General features: G+C 45.3%; 1 protein-coding gene across 2 annotated transcripts in view; it reads right to left on the reverse strand.

Annotated features, from left to right (window-relative positions):
* The window catches only part of STX2 (syntaxin 2), a 689,827-nt gene that overhangs the window by 573,913 nt on the left and 97,916 nt on the right, over positions 1-17,998 (reverse strand). For both annotated transcript variants that reach the window (XM_044068758.1, XM_044068757.1), the window contains exon 2: positions 5,849-5,922. In XM_044068758.1, the coding sequence (XP_043924693.1) occupies positions 5,849-5,920 (72 nt within the window). In that variant the 5' untranslated portion in view covers positions 5,921-5,922. The remainder of the gene's footprint in view (positions 1-5,848; positions 5,923-17,998) is intronic.

Raw genomic sequence — 17,998 nt, forward strand, 5'->3', positions numbered from 1 at the left:
TACCCCAATCAGGTTGTATGAGGATGTGTTAGCCTATAGGCCTGTCCCAAGAGGGGAAGGAGGGAGGGAAACCTGGACTGCAGCTGTATTAGCACTCGAACATCTACATTTATGGTAGGTACAAAACTGTACTATGTTCATCGTGCATACAGCTGCAGTCATAACAGATGGGTAGAATCTCAAAGCTAAGAAAGGGGTGGTAGGCACTAGGAGGAACTAGGAGGAGCCAAAATGCCCTGCAAGACTGCAGTGGCAAAGCCTGCTCTAGATTTGGAGTATAATGGTAGGTTGTAGTGCTTGGAGAAGGTATGCACAGAACTCCAAGTGGCTGCTTCCAAAATATCCTTGGTAGGAACTCCTCTGAGGAAGGCTGCAGAGGTGGCTGTGGCCCTGGTGGAATGAGTTCTAATGCCTGTAGGTTCAGTTTTGCCATGAAAGGAATAGCAAAAGCGTATGCAGTGGGCTATCCATTTTGAGATTGTCTGTTTGGAAATTGGCTTTCCTTGAGCTCCTACCACACAGGCCACAAAGAGCTGTTCTGATTTTCTGAAAGGCTTTGCTCTGTCCAAATAATAACGCAGTTGTCTGTGGATGTCCAAGGAATGTAGTAATCTCTCCCCTTTGTTTTGAGGATTAGGATAAAAAGTAGGTAAATGTATGGCCTGATTTAAAGCTACCCTGGATACCACTTTAGGCATAAAGGACAGGTTGGTTCGTAAGGAAACTCTGTCCTGATGGAAGATGATAAAAGGCTGGACAGCCATGAGAGCCTGTAGTTCTGAAACTCTACGAACTGAGGTGATAGCCAGAAGGAAAGCTGTTTTCCAGGACAAATATTGCAAATCTGATGAGGCAGCTGGCTCAAAGGGAGGCAAGGTCAGTTTTTCCAGAATGAAATTAAGATCCCAAGCAGGTATTGGTTGTTTCCTTGGAGGTCTTAAATTCTTAGCCCCTCTGAGGAACTGTCTTAAGAGAGGGTGAGAGAATAAAGGTGGATCAGTGTTGTATTCTGCAGAAATGGCTGAGGCATGGATTTTGATGGAGGAGAAAGAAAGTCCACTGCTTAGCAGTTCAGCCAAATATTGTAGTATTTGAGGTAAATTCAGTTTTCCAGGATCCTGGCCCTTTTTCTCATTCCAGACACAAAAATGTTTCCATTTTGCGGAGTAAGCTTTTCTAGTTGATGGCCTTCTGGCCTCCAAAATGACATCCTGCACCTCCTTGGAGAGTAGGGCCTGTTGTGATGCTAAGGAATCTTCCATGCGGCTAGATTGAGTGCTTTTAGCTGGCTGTGAAGAGTTTTGAAGCTGTGCTGAGTCAGAAGAAGAGGCATTAGAGGCAGGGTCCATGGTGGCGAATGCGTCAGGCTCCTCAGGAGTGGGTACCAGTGTTGCCTTGGCCAGTCCGGAGCAATGAGAATCATCTTTGGTCTGTCTGCTCTGGGTTTCAATAGAACTTTGGGCAGCAGAGGAAGAGGTGGGAAGGCATAAACTGTCATTGATGTCCAACTGAAAGAGAGAGCGTCCACTCTCCAGGCCTTTGGATGGAAGATCCTTGAGCAGAATTTTGTCAATTGATGATTTTTGTGGGAGGCAAAGAGATCTATGTCTGGCCTTCCCCATTCTTGGATTATTTCTGTAAAAACTTTTGGATGCAATTGCCATTCGTGTGGATCTGTCATATTCCTGCTTAGGTTGTCTGCCAGCGTGTTTTCCTTTCCTGGCAAGTACTGTGCTTGTAGTTCCATTTGTAAGTCCATGGCCATGTTCCAAAGTGACATGGCGAGTCTGCATAGGGGTAAGAATGTGTTCCTCCCTGTTTGTTTATGTACCACATAACTGTGGTGTTGTCCGTTCTTATCAATAGTTGACCTGGTTGTAGAAGGTCCTTGAAAGCTATAATAGCATTTATTACTGCTAGCATTTCTTTTTGATTGATGTGAAGGTGCTTTTCTTTTGGGACCATTTGCCCTGAATGCACCAATCTGTCATGTGCGCCCCCCAGGCGTAGTCCGAGGCGTCTGTTGTGATGACTTGATTTGCTTGAGGCTTGCTGAATGGAAGACCTGTGTTTGTTTGACATGCCTGAGCCCACCACAGAAATTCCTTTTGCAGACATGGAATTAGTGGTATTATTGTTTCCAAACTGTGGCTGTGTTGAGACCATATGTTTTTCAGGTACCATTGTAGTTTCCTCATATGCAGCTTTGCACATGGGATTAGTAAGATGCAAGATGCCATGAATCCCAGAGCCTGCAGGATTTTCCTTGCAGTCAGCCTGGTGCAATTTGCTAGTGTTCTGAAGTACTGAATTAGTTGCCCCTGCTTTTCTGGCGTGAGGTAGGCCATCTGGGTGTTTGTGTCCAAATTGGCACCCAGGAAAATTATCTTCTGAGAGGGTATTAGCCTTGATTTCTTTTTGTTGACTGTGTATCCCAGAGAGTTCAACAACATTATTACATAAGCCAGATGTTTCAGAAGAATGTGCTTGCTGTCCGCTTGGATCAGGCAGTCATCCAAATAGGGGTATATTTGTATCCCTTGAAGTCTGCAGTAGGCAATTACTGATGCCAGGCATTTCGTGAATACTCTTGGGCGCAGTAGATAAGCCAAAGGGCAATGCAGAGAATTGATAATGGGTTGAACCTGCAAGAAACCTGAGGTACCTTCTGCAATTTTGTCTGATTGGGACATGCAGGTATGCCTCCTTGAGGTCCAATGTTACCAGCCAAGACTCCTTTCCCAGCATGGGAAGAAGTTGCTGTAGAGTGAGCATCTTGAATTTTGGTACGGGTAGAAATGTGTTTAGGATGGATAGGTCCAAAATAGGTCTCCAGTCTTTTCCCTTCCTTGGCACCAGAAATAGCCTGGAATAAAAACCTTGACCTTGTTCGTGCGTAGGTACCTCTTGAATAGCTTTCATGTTTATGAGATCTGTAATTTGCCTTTGTGCCTCTGCCCTTTGATTGTGTGGCAGGTTTGGCATGCCTCTCATTTTTGGAAGGGTGTGAAAATGGAATTTGTAGCCTCTGTTTATAATGTCCAGGATCCATTTGTCCTTTGTGACAATATGCCAATTTTTTGAAAATAATGCCAGCTTTCCTCCTAAGGGGGCTGCCATTTGAGACTTGGTTGGCATGCAAAGGGGAAAGTCATTGGGTTTGCTTTCTGAAAGACTGCGAGTTATCCTCACCACCTCTTTGTGTAGGAGCCTGCCATTGTCTGCCTCTAAACGATCCTTGGGATTGTCCTCTGCCCCTCGGGTGCCTGTATCTGCCTCTTTGGGGTCTGTCCGTGGCAGGAAAGGATCAGTTTTTGGAAGGCCAATTTCTACTAAAACGTGGGGGTTGTACCTGTAGAAATTCTTTCACAGTTTGCATTGATTTAGCCTTTTCCTCCATTTGCCTTAACACCTCCTCAGCATTAGCACCAAATAGTACGTCCTTTTGAAGAGGGGTGTCTAGTAATTTAGCTTTGACATGATCAGGCAAGGCTTGTTCCTTGAGCCAGGCATGCCTACGTATGACTGATCCTGTAACAGCAGCTGTACATGAGGCCTCTAGAGCATCAAAACCACATTGTAAGGTATGCTTACCCACTTGTTCTGCACTATGCATCAAATCCTGCAACTCCTTCAAGTCTGGTTGTTCAGGTTGTGACATTTTACTTTTCAATTGTGATAACAAAAACTGTTGGTATTTTAGCATATGAAACTGACAGTTTAAGGCCCTCATGGATAAGGTAGCCGAGGTATATACCTATTTTCCCCACCTTTCTAAGGATTTGGAGTCTCTCTCGGAAGGTAATGGATTTTTAGCAATGGAGGCCTTAACTCCCTTGGGGCCCTGTGAGATGGTTTCTGGGTTAGAAGCATGGCTTTTGTATAGAAATTGGTGTGAGTCAGGAACCCTGTAGTACCTGTCAGGCTTAACTGGAGCTGGAGGTAGAGAGTCCGGGTTAAGGCAAGCCTCCAAGTAAACATCATCTAGGATGTCCAAGATAGGAGGTATAGCCAGAGGCCTGTGCTGAGGTAGCAAGAGAAATTCCCTGAGCCTTTTCTTGGAATCTTAATAATCTTGGCCTTCCCAGTGGAAGTGTTCCCTTAAGGTATGCAAAGTTTCCCCAAATGAGTAATCCTCTGGGGGGGGGGGAGAGACAGAAGGGATGGACTCCTCCGCATCAGAGTCTTCAAAAGGGGAGTAAGAATGTTCCTGATCATCAGAATGCTCTGAAATAATGGAGCCGTGATCAGAGGAGGGGGAATCTTCCTCCACTCTGGACCTTTTGTCCAGTGGGGGCTGAGAACCTCTGATAAGAGTAATTAAATCCTCAGCCATTTTAAGCATCTATTTCTTAGGCATGGGGCCTGGAGATGGGCCCTGTGTAGCTGGTCTCTTAGAGTGCATGGTTGCTTTAGACTTTGTGAAAGCCTTGATGGAGAAAGAAGAGGAAGGTCTGAAGACACCTTGAGTGGAGGTGGACCTGTCCACATTCTGAGATTCAACGCCAAGAGTGGCTTCGGTATCTGTAGTCGGGGTGTGGGCTGAGGAGCCTGCGACCTCGGGCACAGGAGACACCGTCAAAGAAGTGTCGTCGGTAGTCAGGGGCTGCGTAGGCGCCTCGCTGAGAACCGGACCACGTGTAGTCGGCTTTGGCATGGTGTCGGTTCTTGTCTTAGCGTTTTTTAGACAAAACCGGAGTCGGAGTATCCGACGACATAGTATAGTTAAATGCTTTCCCAAAATAATGCTGGGCGAACTCCGCCCGACGCTTAATAGTGCATTTGTTGAATGTAGCACAAAAGCGACAGACCGAGACGTCGTGGTCTGGGCCTAAACAAGGTATACAGAGGGAATGGAAATCCTTATGCGGTATTTGCTTCCCACAAGAAATACAATTATTAACTTTGTCTGACATCGGTCTGAGGCAAGAAAAGTTTCCCCAACGGGGTACTTAGCTTTTAAGAAGACTTCGGTTTCCAAATTTTCGTAATCTCAGGAGCTGGCCGACTGGAACTTGCAAACTGCTTCTGCTTCGGGCACCGCGCGGCAAGAAAGACTGAAGAAAATGGCGTCGGCTGGTTCCTTTATACCCCTGTCGCACTGACGTCAGGGAAGAAGCGACGACAACCGACGCAGGACCTAGACTTTGGAATTTGGCCGACCGAGGACCCACCTGACGGCAGGAGAACCCATCTGTTATGACTGCAGCTGTATGCACGAAACATCAGTAAAAGCAGGCTTGAGGACACTCCTGCATCATGACATATATAAGCACACGAATATTCCCAACCATGGGAGATTTCAAGCTGTTTACCAAAATGCAACTAGTGGAGAAGATGAAACAAATACTGCATCAAGAATGGCCTCTTCACATTAGATAGGAGAAATTTGACATTTTTAATATTACGCTTGTTGTCATTAAATATCAACTTTTTTAAACATATTAAATACACTCACACAGGATATAAGATGCTGTAATAAATGCTGCACAGAAAATTCTGGCAAATTTCTTAAGGCCCAGACCTGAGAAAATTATATGATAACAACACAATAGAGACACATTGTTTGCTTTCAAAAGTGTATTAATGCAAGAACCTTACCGTCTGAAACATTCAGTAGACCAATTAAAATTACAAAAATAAGTGTCCCGAACAGATTAATTTAAAACATTTAACAACACAGAACCTTCCTCTTTAAGGATCTCATGCGTGTTAAACACTACAATACTTTGATGGTATCAGCTGCATCTGGTCAGAATCGCAACTTTTATGATTATCTGCGCAAATTTGTTAGAAAATATATTTTGTCTTTCCCCACTATTAATGGATAACATAAGTGTGACTATACCTGTGTTTTTCGTATGCGAAGGTTCACAGATGTTCTGTTTGCATTTTCATCCTGATCAAAAGATTGTTCCATACCTGCAATAAGAACATCAGAAAGTGGAACGTGATGCCCCAAAATGTTCTACAATTATTCACAATCCACAGTACAACACTTTCCTTTTGAAAACATGTAAAGCAAACACACAAAGTGTTTCACTATTTGGATTCATAGTTCAGTTTGATGATGTATCAGGTGATTAAAGAGGCAGACAGTGCAACTGTGTAAGCTGAATTTACCATAACAGTAGAGTGCTGCAATAGCCTTAGCTATAAGGGATATATCTTGTCAAGGATATAACGGCCATCCAGCTTCCAAAACTTCAAGGCACCCTCCATGTACCTGAACTATTAAGCAGCTCGACAAAGGACAATCCTAGGATCAACAAAAAATAACTGACTATACCCTGACATAAAATATGCACCAAAAAACAAGGGGGAAGGAAGGAGGGAGGGAGCAGCTGATGCAGCAGTGATCATTTGAACATCTACTGTTATGATACTTTCATCTTACACAAATGAACTATATTCTTCATTCATATTGATCACTGCTGCAGTAGCCACAGCTATATGGCTAAATTATTACTATAGCTAACTACATTTTGGAGCTGGAAGAAGAAGGGGCCAACAGCCCCTAGAGAACAGTCCTAGCAACACTTGATCTAGACCTAGACATGAAAAAGAAGATGCGTCTTACCATAATGTTCCATCTCTGTTGTTGATCTTCTTCCATTCATCACTGATGGGTTCAATTCAGAGGTCCTCGGAACCATGTCAGCCTAATACCAAGCTCACGTACACCAAAAATTCTCTAGCTAAGACGCTACCCACAACGCCCTTCTCCCTATTACCTCAGATTGAGTTTGCGTAAGACATACAGAGAAAAAGACAGAGGCCATTTCTGCGCAAAAACCCTGAAACACCACAAGGACCCATGAGATCCACTAGGAGCCTTTGGCCGGGGGAAGCAGGGTGAGATGTTATGAATGGAAGATCAACAACAACTCAGATGGAACATTATGGTAAGACATAACTTCTTTATCTAATGTTGCTAATCTTCTTCCCATTCATCACTGATGGGACAGAATCCCAAGCTACTTGAAAACCTGGGTGGCCCTTATGGAAGAACATTCCTGAGCACCACTGAGCTGAAGGCAGCTCTTCCCCTGGAGACCATATCCAATTTGTAATGCTTGATGAAAGTCTGTGGTTTGGCCCAAACAGCTGCAGAACAAATGTCGCCCATAGAGGCTCTTAAATGAAAGGCTACAGAGGTTGCTATAGCTCTAGTTGAATGTGTTTTGATACTGTTAGGACTAGGTTTATTTGCACAAGAATATGAAAAGGAAATGCAATCCCTTAGCCACTTTGATAAGGTGACTTTTGAAACAGCATTTCCTATCTTGGGTCCAGAAAAGGAAATGAAAAGTTGGTCTGTCTTGCGAATAAATTTAGACCTGTCTAGGTAAAAACATAGTTGCCTATGCACATCTAAGGAGTAAGACAGTATTCTCCTTTATTGGAGTAGTTTGGGAAAAACACTGGTACCTCGATGGATTGGTTAACAGTGAAATCAGAAACCACTTTGGGGAGAAAAGATGGGTTAGTACACAGAGATACTCTGTCTTTATGAAATATGAGGTATGGTCTCTTAATACACAAAGCCTGTAATTCTGAAATTCATCTAGCTGAAGTGATAGCCACCAAAAAGAGAGATTTTTACATGATAGAAATTTTAGATCACATTTTGCAGCAGGCTCAAAGGGGGGTTGGGACAATGATTGTAGCACTAAAGACAAGTCCCATGCCTCCAAGGGTCATCTAATTGGAGGTCTGCTGTGAAACACTCCTTTGAGGAAAGTTTTGCATAGACAAATGGACATAAGTGGAGTGCCCAGTAATCCATTATGGAAATTGCTGTTAAATGGACTCGTATGGTACAGGCTGAAACTCCTTTTTCAAAAAATTCAGAAAGATACTGTAGGATGAGAGAAACAGGGGTTGAGAAAGGGTCCAGCATCCGTTCTTTAGACCATAAATAAAACCTTTTCCATTTATCTCTATAAAGTTTTCTGGTGGATGGTTTATGGGAGGCCAGAAGGATATCGCGAACAGGTGTGGAAAGGGTTTCTTGCCTGGCGACTAGCGGAAGTGGAGAAGCCAAGCCATCAGCTTTGGGTGAGTCAACCCTTGGGGGGTGAGAAATCAAGTTTAGGCGAGCATCCAGAATCCATGGAGGTTGTAACAGATGAGGCCAGAAAAAGGGGAACCACACTTGAGGAGGCCAGAAAGGGGCAATGAGGATCACTTTGCATCCCAACTGAGTGGCTTTCTTTAAGAATAGGGGTATCAAGGGGATTGCAGGATAGGCGTAAAGGAGACCCATGGGCCAATCATGGGTCAGAGCATCTCTCGGGGACTCCCCTTTTGGGGGAAAAAGAGCAAAGTAGCTGTTGCATTTGTTGTTCGTAGGGGAAGCGAAGAGGTCGCAGCAGGGTTGGCCTCAACAGTTGAAAATTTCTGCTGCTACTTTTGTGTTGAGAGACTACTCGTGAGGGAGGAGAATGCATCTGCTCAACCTGCCTGCAATCACGATGAAACTCCCTGGGATGTGCATTATCAGAAAGCGGTTGGAAACTATCACCCAATGCCAAATTCTCACGGCCTCTCAACATAGGGGGTAGGACTTGGTTCCTCCTTGCTTGCTGATGTACCAGACCACTGACATATTGTCTGACTGAACTGCGATTGTTCCAGAGGGAAGAAGCAGATGAAGTGCCTGCAATGCTAACAGCACCGCTCTTAACTCCAGAACACTGATATGCAGGTTGCCTTCTAAACTCGACCACGTGCTTTGGACAGTCTTTCCCTGAAAATGCCCCCCCCACCCTATCAGGGAAGTGTCCGTGGTAACCATGGTGTTGGGTTGAGAGAGTTGAAAAGGGCAACACCATAGTCCTGTGTCTGACCTCATCAGTCAAAGATCATCTTGTTTGCAGGAGTTGGTTATGAGCCCTTGTGCATATAGAGGGTGAAAATTTGTGAACCACTGGGACTGGAGGAGACATTGCAACAGTCTCATGTGTAACCCTGCCAGGGGAACTATCAGAATGGCTGCAGCCATGGACCCCAAGGCCTTTAAACTTCCCTTGCTGACACCTTTTTTTGACAGAGTATCAAAAGTACAGTTTTGTACCTACCATAAATGTAGATGTCCGAAGATCCACATTGCTGCAGTCCTTACATATGGGTAGTCCGCTGTCCTCGGTCGGCCCGAATACCAAAGTATTAGGCTGACGTCGGTCATGGGCGCTCAGATCTGACATCAGAGCGTCAGGGTATAAAAGCGCATGACCGACGTCATATCCTCAGTCTTTTCTTGCCCCAGATGTCAGAAGGCCCTAAAAAGAAAGGCCATAGCCAAAAATAGAATACTTCCCAAAAGGCATGTACAAATAACAGCTACCACCCAAACCATACAACCATTCCAAACTACAGAGGGGAAGGAGGGAGGTAAATTGGACTGCAGCAATGTGGATCTTGAACATCTACATTTATGGTAGGTACAAAACTGTACTATGTTCTTCATCTCACATTGCTGCAGTCCTTACATATGGGTAGAATCCCAAAGCAGAGGTAAAGGGAGGCTGGCAAAATCATAAAGCATTGGGAGCTGCCAAAATGCCCTGTAAGATTGCAGTGGCAAATCCAGCCCTAGATTTGGAATAAAGAGGAAGGTGGTAATGTTTAGAAAAAGTATGCACTGAACTCCAAGTAGCTGCTTCCAAAATATCTTTTGTAGCTACTCCCCTTAAAAAAGCTGTAGAAGTGGCAGTAGCCCTAGTGGAGTGAGGCCTGATTCCAGCCGGAATCTCCTTACCATGATGAGAATAACAAAAAGCAATACAAAAGCCAATCCACTTAGAAATAATAGTTTGTTTTGAAACAGGTTTCCCCTGAGAACCTAAAGCAAAAGAAACAAACAACTGCTGAGACTGTCTGAACCCTTTAGTCCTGCTCAAATAATATTGCAACTGCCTGTGAATATCCAAAGTGTGCAAAATTTTCTCCCCTTTATTTTGGGGATCTGCATAAAAAGTAGGCAAATGAATTGATTGGTTCAAGGCCACATTTGAAACCACTTTAGGCATAAAAGTAGGATTAGTACGCAGAGATACCCTATCCTTATGAAAAATTAGGAAGGGTTCAACTGCCATAAGAGCCTGTAATTCAGAAACCCTTCTAGCAGATGTAATGGCCAACAAAAAAGCAGTCTTCCAAGACAAAAACTTTAACTCAGCAGTAGCTGCAGGTTCAAAAGGAGGTAAAGTAAGTTTTTCCAACACAAAATTGAGATCCCAGGCAGGAGTAGGAGCTCTACGCGGGGGTCTTATGTTCTTTGCCCCTTTAAGAAATTGCTTAAACAAAGGATGAGAGAATAATGGAGGGTCACAGTCATAGTGAGCAGAAATGGCTGCAGCATGAACTTTTATAGAGGAGAAAGACAAACCCTTGTCTAATAATTCTGTAAGATATTGAAGAGAAACACGTAAATCAGGCCTGGAAACATCAAAGCTCTTTGTTTTGCTCCAAATTAAAAATCTCCTCCATTTATCAGCATAAACTTTCCTTGTACTAGGCCTTCTAGCCTCCAAAATAACATTCAAAACTTGTTGTGGAAGCTGCGACCCTCCAGGTTCTAGAACAGAATATGCCAGGCTGTTAGATGCAGGGACTGAATCCTGACATTGAGGAAATGATTGCCCTCCTGAGACAAAAGGTGCGGAATCGAAGACAAAGGCCATGGAGGCTCCCGTACTAATCTCCTCAGCAGAGGGTACCAGTGCTGTCGAGGCCAATCTGGAGCTATTAGAATCATAGAGGGCTCGTCTTGTCTGACCTTCAAGAGTACCTTGGGGAGGAGAGGCAGAGGCGGAAAGGCATAGATGTGAAGATTGCTCCAACTGAATGATAGAGCATCCACTTTCCAAGCTGTGGGATGAAACATTTTTGTGCAAAACTTTGGCAACTGGAAATTTAGTGGAGAAGCGAACAGATCTATGTCTGGAGTTCCCCATCTCACTGTCAATTTTCGAAATACATGAGGATCCAATTTCCACTCGTGGGGATCCACTATCTGTCTGCTCAAAACATCTGCTAAGGAGTTCTGTGCTCCTGGTAGAAACCTCGCCTGAAGATTGAGGTGTAAACTGAGAGCAGTCTCCCACAAAATCATTGCTGGTCTGCAAAGAGGGTACGAATGGGTTCCCCCTTGCTTGTTGATGTACCACATGACAGTTGTGTTGTCTGTTAGAATCAACACTTGCCCTGGGTGAAGTAAATCCTTGAAAGCCATCAATGCAAATTGGACTGCTAACATCTCCTTCAAGTTGATATGTAAATGTTGAAGTCTGGCAGGCCACGTGTCTTGAACCCATTTTCCATTGAGGTGTGCTCCCCAAGCCTTGTCCGAGGCATCTGTCGTTAAAATCTGACTCGCCTCTGGTCGGGTCACAGAGAGTCCCTTGTTTAGGTGACATTCCTGAGCCCACCACAAAAATTCCTTTTGAATGCAAGGTATTATTTGAATGACAGTGTCCAGATCTTGGCAGTGTTGTCCATACATTTTGAGATACCATTGTAGCTTCCTCATATGCAGTTTGGCATTGGGAAGCACCAGAATACAAGATGCCATGAACCCCAAGGCTTGAAGGACTGTCCTTGCAGTCAGCCTGGACCGTAGAGACAATTGATGGAAGTAAAGTGTAAGGTTCTTTTGCTTGTCCGGGGTCAAAAGGCCATCTGGGAAGCTGTATTCAGTCTCACACCCAGAAAGCACATTTCCTGAGAGGGTACTAGACTGGACTTTGTTTCGTTCACAGAATACCCTAGGCACCTTAACACTGCCATCACATACTGTAGATGATGAAGAAGTTCGTACTTGTCTTGAGCAAGAATCAGGCAATCGTCCAAATAAGGATAAATTTGTATTCCTCTTAACCGTAAGAAGGATATCACTGGAGCCAGAACCTTTGTGAACACCCTGGACGCAGTAGATAAGCCAAAGGGCAATGCAGAGAACTGATAATGTGAAGTCCCAGCCCGAAAACGCAGGTATCTCCTGCAACTGGGCCTGATAGGAACATGAAGATAAGCCTCTTTGAGATCCAGAGTTACCATCCAGTGATCTTTGCCCAACAGAGGTAGAAGTTGTTGCAACGTCAACATTTTGAATTTTGGAATGTCCAGGTATGTGTTGAGGATAGATAAATCCAAAATTGGCCTCCAAGTGTTTCCTTTCTTTGGTACTAGAAACAGGCGAGAATAAAATCCTAGGCCCACTTCTGACAGAGGGACGTGCTGTATAGCCCCCATTTGAAGAAGTAAAGAAATCTGCTTGTGAGCCTCTACCCTTTGCTGAGGAGGAACGTCTGGCATGCCTTTAAAAGGAGGCAATGTATGGAAATAAAACTTGTAGCCTCGGTCTATAATGTCCAACACCCATTTGTCCTGGGTGATTAAAAGCCAGTTTTGCTTGAAGAGTGCCAACTTTCCTCCCAAAGGAGCTGCCAGACAGGAAGAATCTGGCAGCTGAAGATGCAGGTCATTGGGCCTGTTTACGAAAGGACTGGCCCCTGCCCTCACCTGTAGATTGTGCAGGTGAACTCCATGTTCTAGGCCTGAAAGAACTCTGAGCTCTGCCCCTACCACATCTAGATCTACCCCTAGACTGTAAATCAGAAGAAGGATAAGCCCATCCCTTAGTAGGCCAATTCCTGCTAAACTTAGGAGGCTGCACCTGCAAAAAATCTTTAACAGTCTGCATAGACTTAGCCTTGTCTTCCATTTTCTTCAAGACAGACTCCACAGGAGAATCAAACAAAACTTCAGACTGTAAAGGAGCATCCAAAATTCTAGTTTTAACATGCTCTGACAAATTCTGATCCTTAAGCCAGGCGTGCCTGCGAATAACTGAACCAGTGGCAGCCACCCTGGAAGAAGCCTGTAAAGCATCGAAACCACACTGCAAAGAATGCTTACCCACCTGTTCAGAGGCATGTACCAAATCCTGTAATTCTTTACACTCTATGCCCTCTGCCAAAGCATCAACTTTCGATTTTAGTTGAGTAAGGAGAAAATTCTGATACTTCAACATATGAAACTGGCAATTCAAAGCCCTCATTGCTAAAGTGGAAGAGGTATACACTTTCTTACCCCATCTATCCAGAGCTCTAGCATCTTTATCTATAGGAACTGGATTCTTTACAACAGAAGCCCTGACACCCTTATGTCCCTGGCTAATAGTTTTCTGGGTCAGCCCTTGGACTCTTATACAGATATTTATGAGCCTCAGGTACTCTGTAATACCTGTCTGGCTTAACTGGCGCAGGAGGCAGAGAGTCTGGATTAAGGGAAGCCTCAGAGAAAACATCTTGAACAACATCCAAAACAGGAGGTATAGCCAAGGGCCTATGTTGTGGTAAAAACAAAAATTCCCTAAGCCTCTTTCGGGAATCTGAGAAATCCTGACCTTCCCATTTAAAATGTTCCCTCATAGAATGCAGGGTTTCTGAAAAAGAAAAATCCTCTGGAGGAGAAGCAGAAGGAGTGGAATCCTCTGCGTCTGAATCAGAATAAGGAGGAAAATCCTGAATGTCTTCAGCCGAAGACTCTGAGTAATCTGAAGCCTGCTCCAAACTTTCCACCTCTGGCTCCACCCTAGGCCTCTTATCAGGAGGGGGCATAGAACCTCTGATTAAAGAAATTAAATCTTCTGCCATTTTAAGCATGTGTTTTTTAGGCACAGAACCTGCAGAACTAGGACTGACACCCGTGGAAGGCAAACCAGGCCTGCCTTTGGAAGGAGCCTTAGAGACAGAAGGAGAAGGCCTAACCACCTTAGGCAAGGAAGGGAGAACAGCAACCTGAGAGGCCCCCTCAGCCTGACCTGACTCCTGAGAGGCCACATCTTGCAAAATCAAAGCCTCCCCCTGAGACTCAACTGAAACCTCGGCTGGATCCACAGATTCCACCGTAGTTTCTAAAGAACCGGCGTCCGGAACGGACGAATCATCCTGCCTGGACTTTAGAGATTTGTCTTTGCGCTTCTTCGCGGTGGCGCCGGAGGATCCGGCGGCATATTATAATTACACCGCTTCAAGACAAGCCTAGCGCAATCTAACCTACGTTTAATGGTGCGCTTATTAAACCTAGCACAAAAGCGACACCCGACTACGTCGTGCTCAGGTCCCAAACAAGGAATACAAAGAGAATGGTAATCCCTATGCGGTATCTGTTTCCCACAAGAAATACAATTATTCACTTTTTCTGACATCCGGAATTAACTGAGGCAAGAAAAACAAAATATTCCCAACGGGTACTTAGCCCAACTTGGTTTCGGTCTGAAACTCAGAATACGAAAATTTCAGAACGCCGAACGGCACTTGCAAACGCTGCTTCTGCATCGGACCATGCGGCAAAAAAGACTGAGGATATGACGTCGGTCATGCGCTTTTATACCCTGACGCTCTGATGTCAGATCTGAGCGCCCATGACCGACGTCAGCCTAATACTTTGGTATTCGGGCCGACCGAGGACAGCGGACTACCCATATGTAAGGACTGCAGCAATGTGAGATGAAGAACATCGCACTTGTAATCTCAACCTCTGAAGCCTGTGAGGTGGGACAGACACCACACAGGATCGAGTATCGAAGACCACCCCTATAAATTCCAATTGTTGAGAGGGAATCAAATTTGACTTCTCCCGATGCACCGTGATTCCCAGGAAGTCCGCTAGAGAAAGGGTGTATTGTAGGGCCATTGTTAGAACACGCTTGGTAAGGACGGAGAGGAGACAATCATCCAAATATGGAAACACCTGGAATCCTTGAAGTTTCAGATGAGCTGTCACCACTGCTAGACATTTCATTAACACTCTGGGGGCTGTCGAGAGACCAAATAGCAGGGTGCGGAACTGGTAATGACTGGCTCCTAGCCAGAAGCGAAGAAGACACCTGGAGTGCTTGTCCATTTTGATGTGGTAATACGCATCCCGGAGTTCTATCAATTACATCCAAACATCCTCCCTTAAAAATGGAAGAATGGACTGAATAGTGACCATGCGAAATTTAGTTTGAACAATGGACTTGTTTAAGTGGCTGAGATCCAGAATGGGTCTCCAGTCCCCCATCTTTTTCGGCACTAAAAAAGAATCTTGAGTAAAATCTGGATCTGTTTGGTCTGGAGGGACCAGTTGGATGACTCTTTTTTGATACAGCTTTTCTATCTCTAAAGCTGCTTCTTCCCTTTGATCGGGTGGAACATCGGGAAGGTTTATTGGGGTTTTGAGGTAGGAGATTAGAGGGCTGTAATAGCCTCTGGAGATTATTCTCTGCACCCATTGGTCAGTTGTTACAGAGCGCCAGGCAGCTTGGTGCAGAGAAAAACGACCCCGACTGCTTCCAGAGGAAAGCAATTGGGCAGCACTTCATGAAGCACTGGTAAGACCGTCCAAAGAACGAATCTTTGGAGTCCCGATTTCGGGGACCTCCTCTGTCCCTATAAAAGGGCTTCTTCCACCATTGTTTCCCCCTCTGCCTCTGGGGGCACCCTCACCACATGCGTTATGGAAAGGACCCTGGGATTTTTTGTGCCATAGTTTCCCACTTCTCTGGTTCCTTCACTTTAGAACCAGATAGGCAAGATGGTTCGATTGGGGCATTTAAAAAGGAGGACTTGAAGGGGTCTGCGAGATCGCAATTGCGCATCCAAGCATGGTGCCTCATGACTATGCCTGCACCCGCAGCTCTGGCAGCTCCTTCAGTTGCATAAGAGAGCAGCATCATGGAGGAATAAGAAATAGATTCAAGGGTGGCAAGTTGAGAGGCAACTCTGTCCCGTGCCTCATCAGAAACTTGACCCACCAGGGATCCAGAGAGTTTGGTAATCAAGTCTCTTTGGAGTCTTGTGAAGTGTGCCAAATAATTTAGGGACTTGAAAGCAAAGGTCGCTGATACAAAGACTCACTTCCCTAACCTGTCCACAGCCAGAGACTCCCTGTTGGTTGGGTGAAAAGTAGGACTTTCTTCTGCTAGATCCTTTTTAGTGGCCGCCACCACCAGCATAGCTTCAACTGACAAACCTTTCGACCAATGTGGGTGTTCTTCCGGGGGAGACAAAATCTTATCAGGTCTCTGGGGAATCGCCTCAATACAGGGTTCTGCCAAGCATGCTGCAAGACAAGCTGGACCATCTCATCGTCAGGTGGGGTCACCCAAGAAGTAGAAGGTCGAGAGCGGAAAGCCTGCAGGAACATGGATTCCTCTGAGGAGGGGTTGGAGGGCTTCCAGCCACCCCTCTGTTTTAATATTTCTAGGATGTCTCCAAAAGAGACATCATCCGGGGGTGACTGTGGGGACCCCTCACCACCATCATAGTCCGTGTCTTCTGTCAAGGACTCTTCAGGAGAGTCAATTTGCTTCCTCTTGCCTGCTTTCTTCCAAGGGGGTTCCTCAGTGGGGATCTCTGAGGAAGACTCAGAAGAATGGGTACCCTGAACTGGGGTTTCCAGAGGCTTCTACTCCTGGGGAGGTGGCTTGTGGTAGCTGTGGCTGAGAGGGAGCAAGGTGAAGTTCTGACGTTGGGTGAGTGCTTCCTGAAGCAAGTACCCTCTCCATCATCTGTAAAGCAGGTCTGCCTGAAGAGGAGTGGGAGCCCGGAACCAAGAAAGATGACCTTAGAACCGGGATCACACCCCACTCCATCTGCCCCGCTCCCAGAGATGGAGCCTCAAGCAGGATTGGAGCAGGAGGTATTCCTGGAACTGAGGACGAAACTGACAAAATGCTGCTTGGAACTGTGCTCTGAATTGAGGACTCTGCATTCTAACCATGACACTGAGGAAGGGACGGTTCTGTCAGAACCGAGAACCAAAGGGCAGTCCTCAAAGCCTGAGTAGTAGATACTGTCGGTGCCGAGAGATGGGGCTCCACAAAGGACATCGGAGCAGTGGGCTTCAGAACTGGCTGGTCCAAAGGAGGAGTGTACGTTGGAGTCCTAGGAGATATCGACCCAAGTCCCAATGGGGTATGAGTCTTCATAAGAGTGGGTTATCCCTCTAGCTATTAACAGCTGATCCAACAGGCGCACCACATCCAGTTCAGAAAGGCTCTTAGTGGACCTAGTAGATATTCCTGAAGGAGAGTCGGGTTACTCTAAAAAAGGGCTATATGCTTGACCCAAGAATGGATCCAAGGAGGAAGAGTATCGGGTCCGTGGTGTTTGAACTAACGTCACCGAAGTCTCTAATTTGGAGACAGGCAACAAGGGGATCAAAGGTGTCGGAGCAGAGAAGGGCTTGGTGCCGAAAGGGCACCCAAAGTTGATGATAATGGTTCCACAGGAAAAGGTAGTAGTTGCAGATAAGGATGGTGCCGAAGCTGGAGGAGTCCGACCTTAAGGAGGCACTGACATCGAGGCACTGGTCGTGGTTGTAGTCGGAACAGGGCTCGGAACAGCAACTTTTGGAGCCGAAAGAGACACTTTATGTTCCGAAGAAACTCTGTGGGCCTTATGATTGGACATTTTACCTCTGTCACCAGAGGGTGAAGAGGGATCATAGTGTGGTAATTTCTTGTCCTTTATTGGGGGGATTGAGACTTCCGACGCAGAAAGGGCCTCCGAAAATGGAGAAGAAGGCCTTTCAAGATCAGCTTATTCTTTGGTTCGTTCAGCGTCCGCTGACTAAAACTTTGACAGATCTGACAAGGAGGTTGAACAGAAAGATGAGGAACCCCCCAGGCATTAAAACCCAGTCATCATGAGAGTCGCTGTGGGGAGTTTACCATTGCAGGAAGTGCAATGCTTAAACTCCAAAGATCTTTTCTTCTCAGACATTATATAAGAAAAAGGAAGTCAAGAAAGAGAAAGAAGATACCAACAATGGTATGAAGAATACCACAAGGGTAAGGAGAGGGCGTACCAATGATGGTAAGAAGAATTAACCAAAGGGGAGCAAAAATGAGAAGGTAAGAAATATTTTTAGCAAATAACACTAAACGACTAAGTTAGAAAGGTTTACTTTTAGAAAAAAGACTTACAGTATGATAAAAATC

Source organism: Protopterus annectens, chromosome 4.part0 (genome assembly GCF_019279795.1).
Source record: "Protopterus annectens isolate FY-2018-M chromosome 4.part0, PAN1.0, whole genome shotgun sequence".
In the NCBI taxonomy this organism is placed as follows: Eukaryota; Metazoa; Chordata; order Ceratodontiformes; family Protopteridae; genus Protopterus; species Protopterus annectens.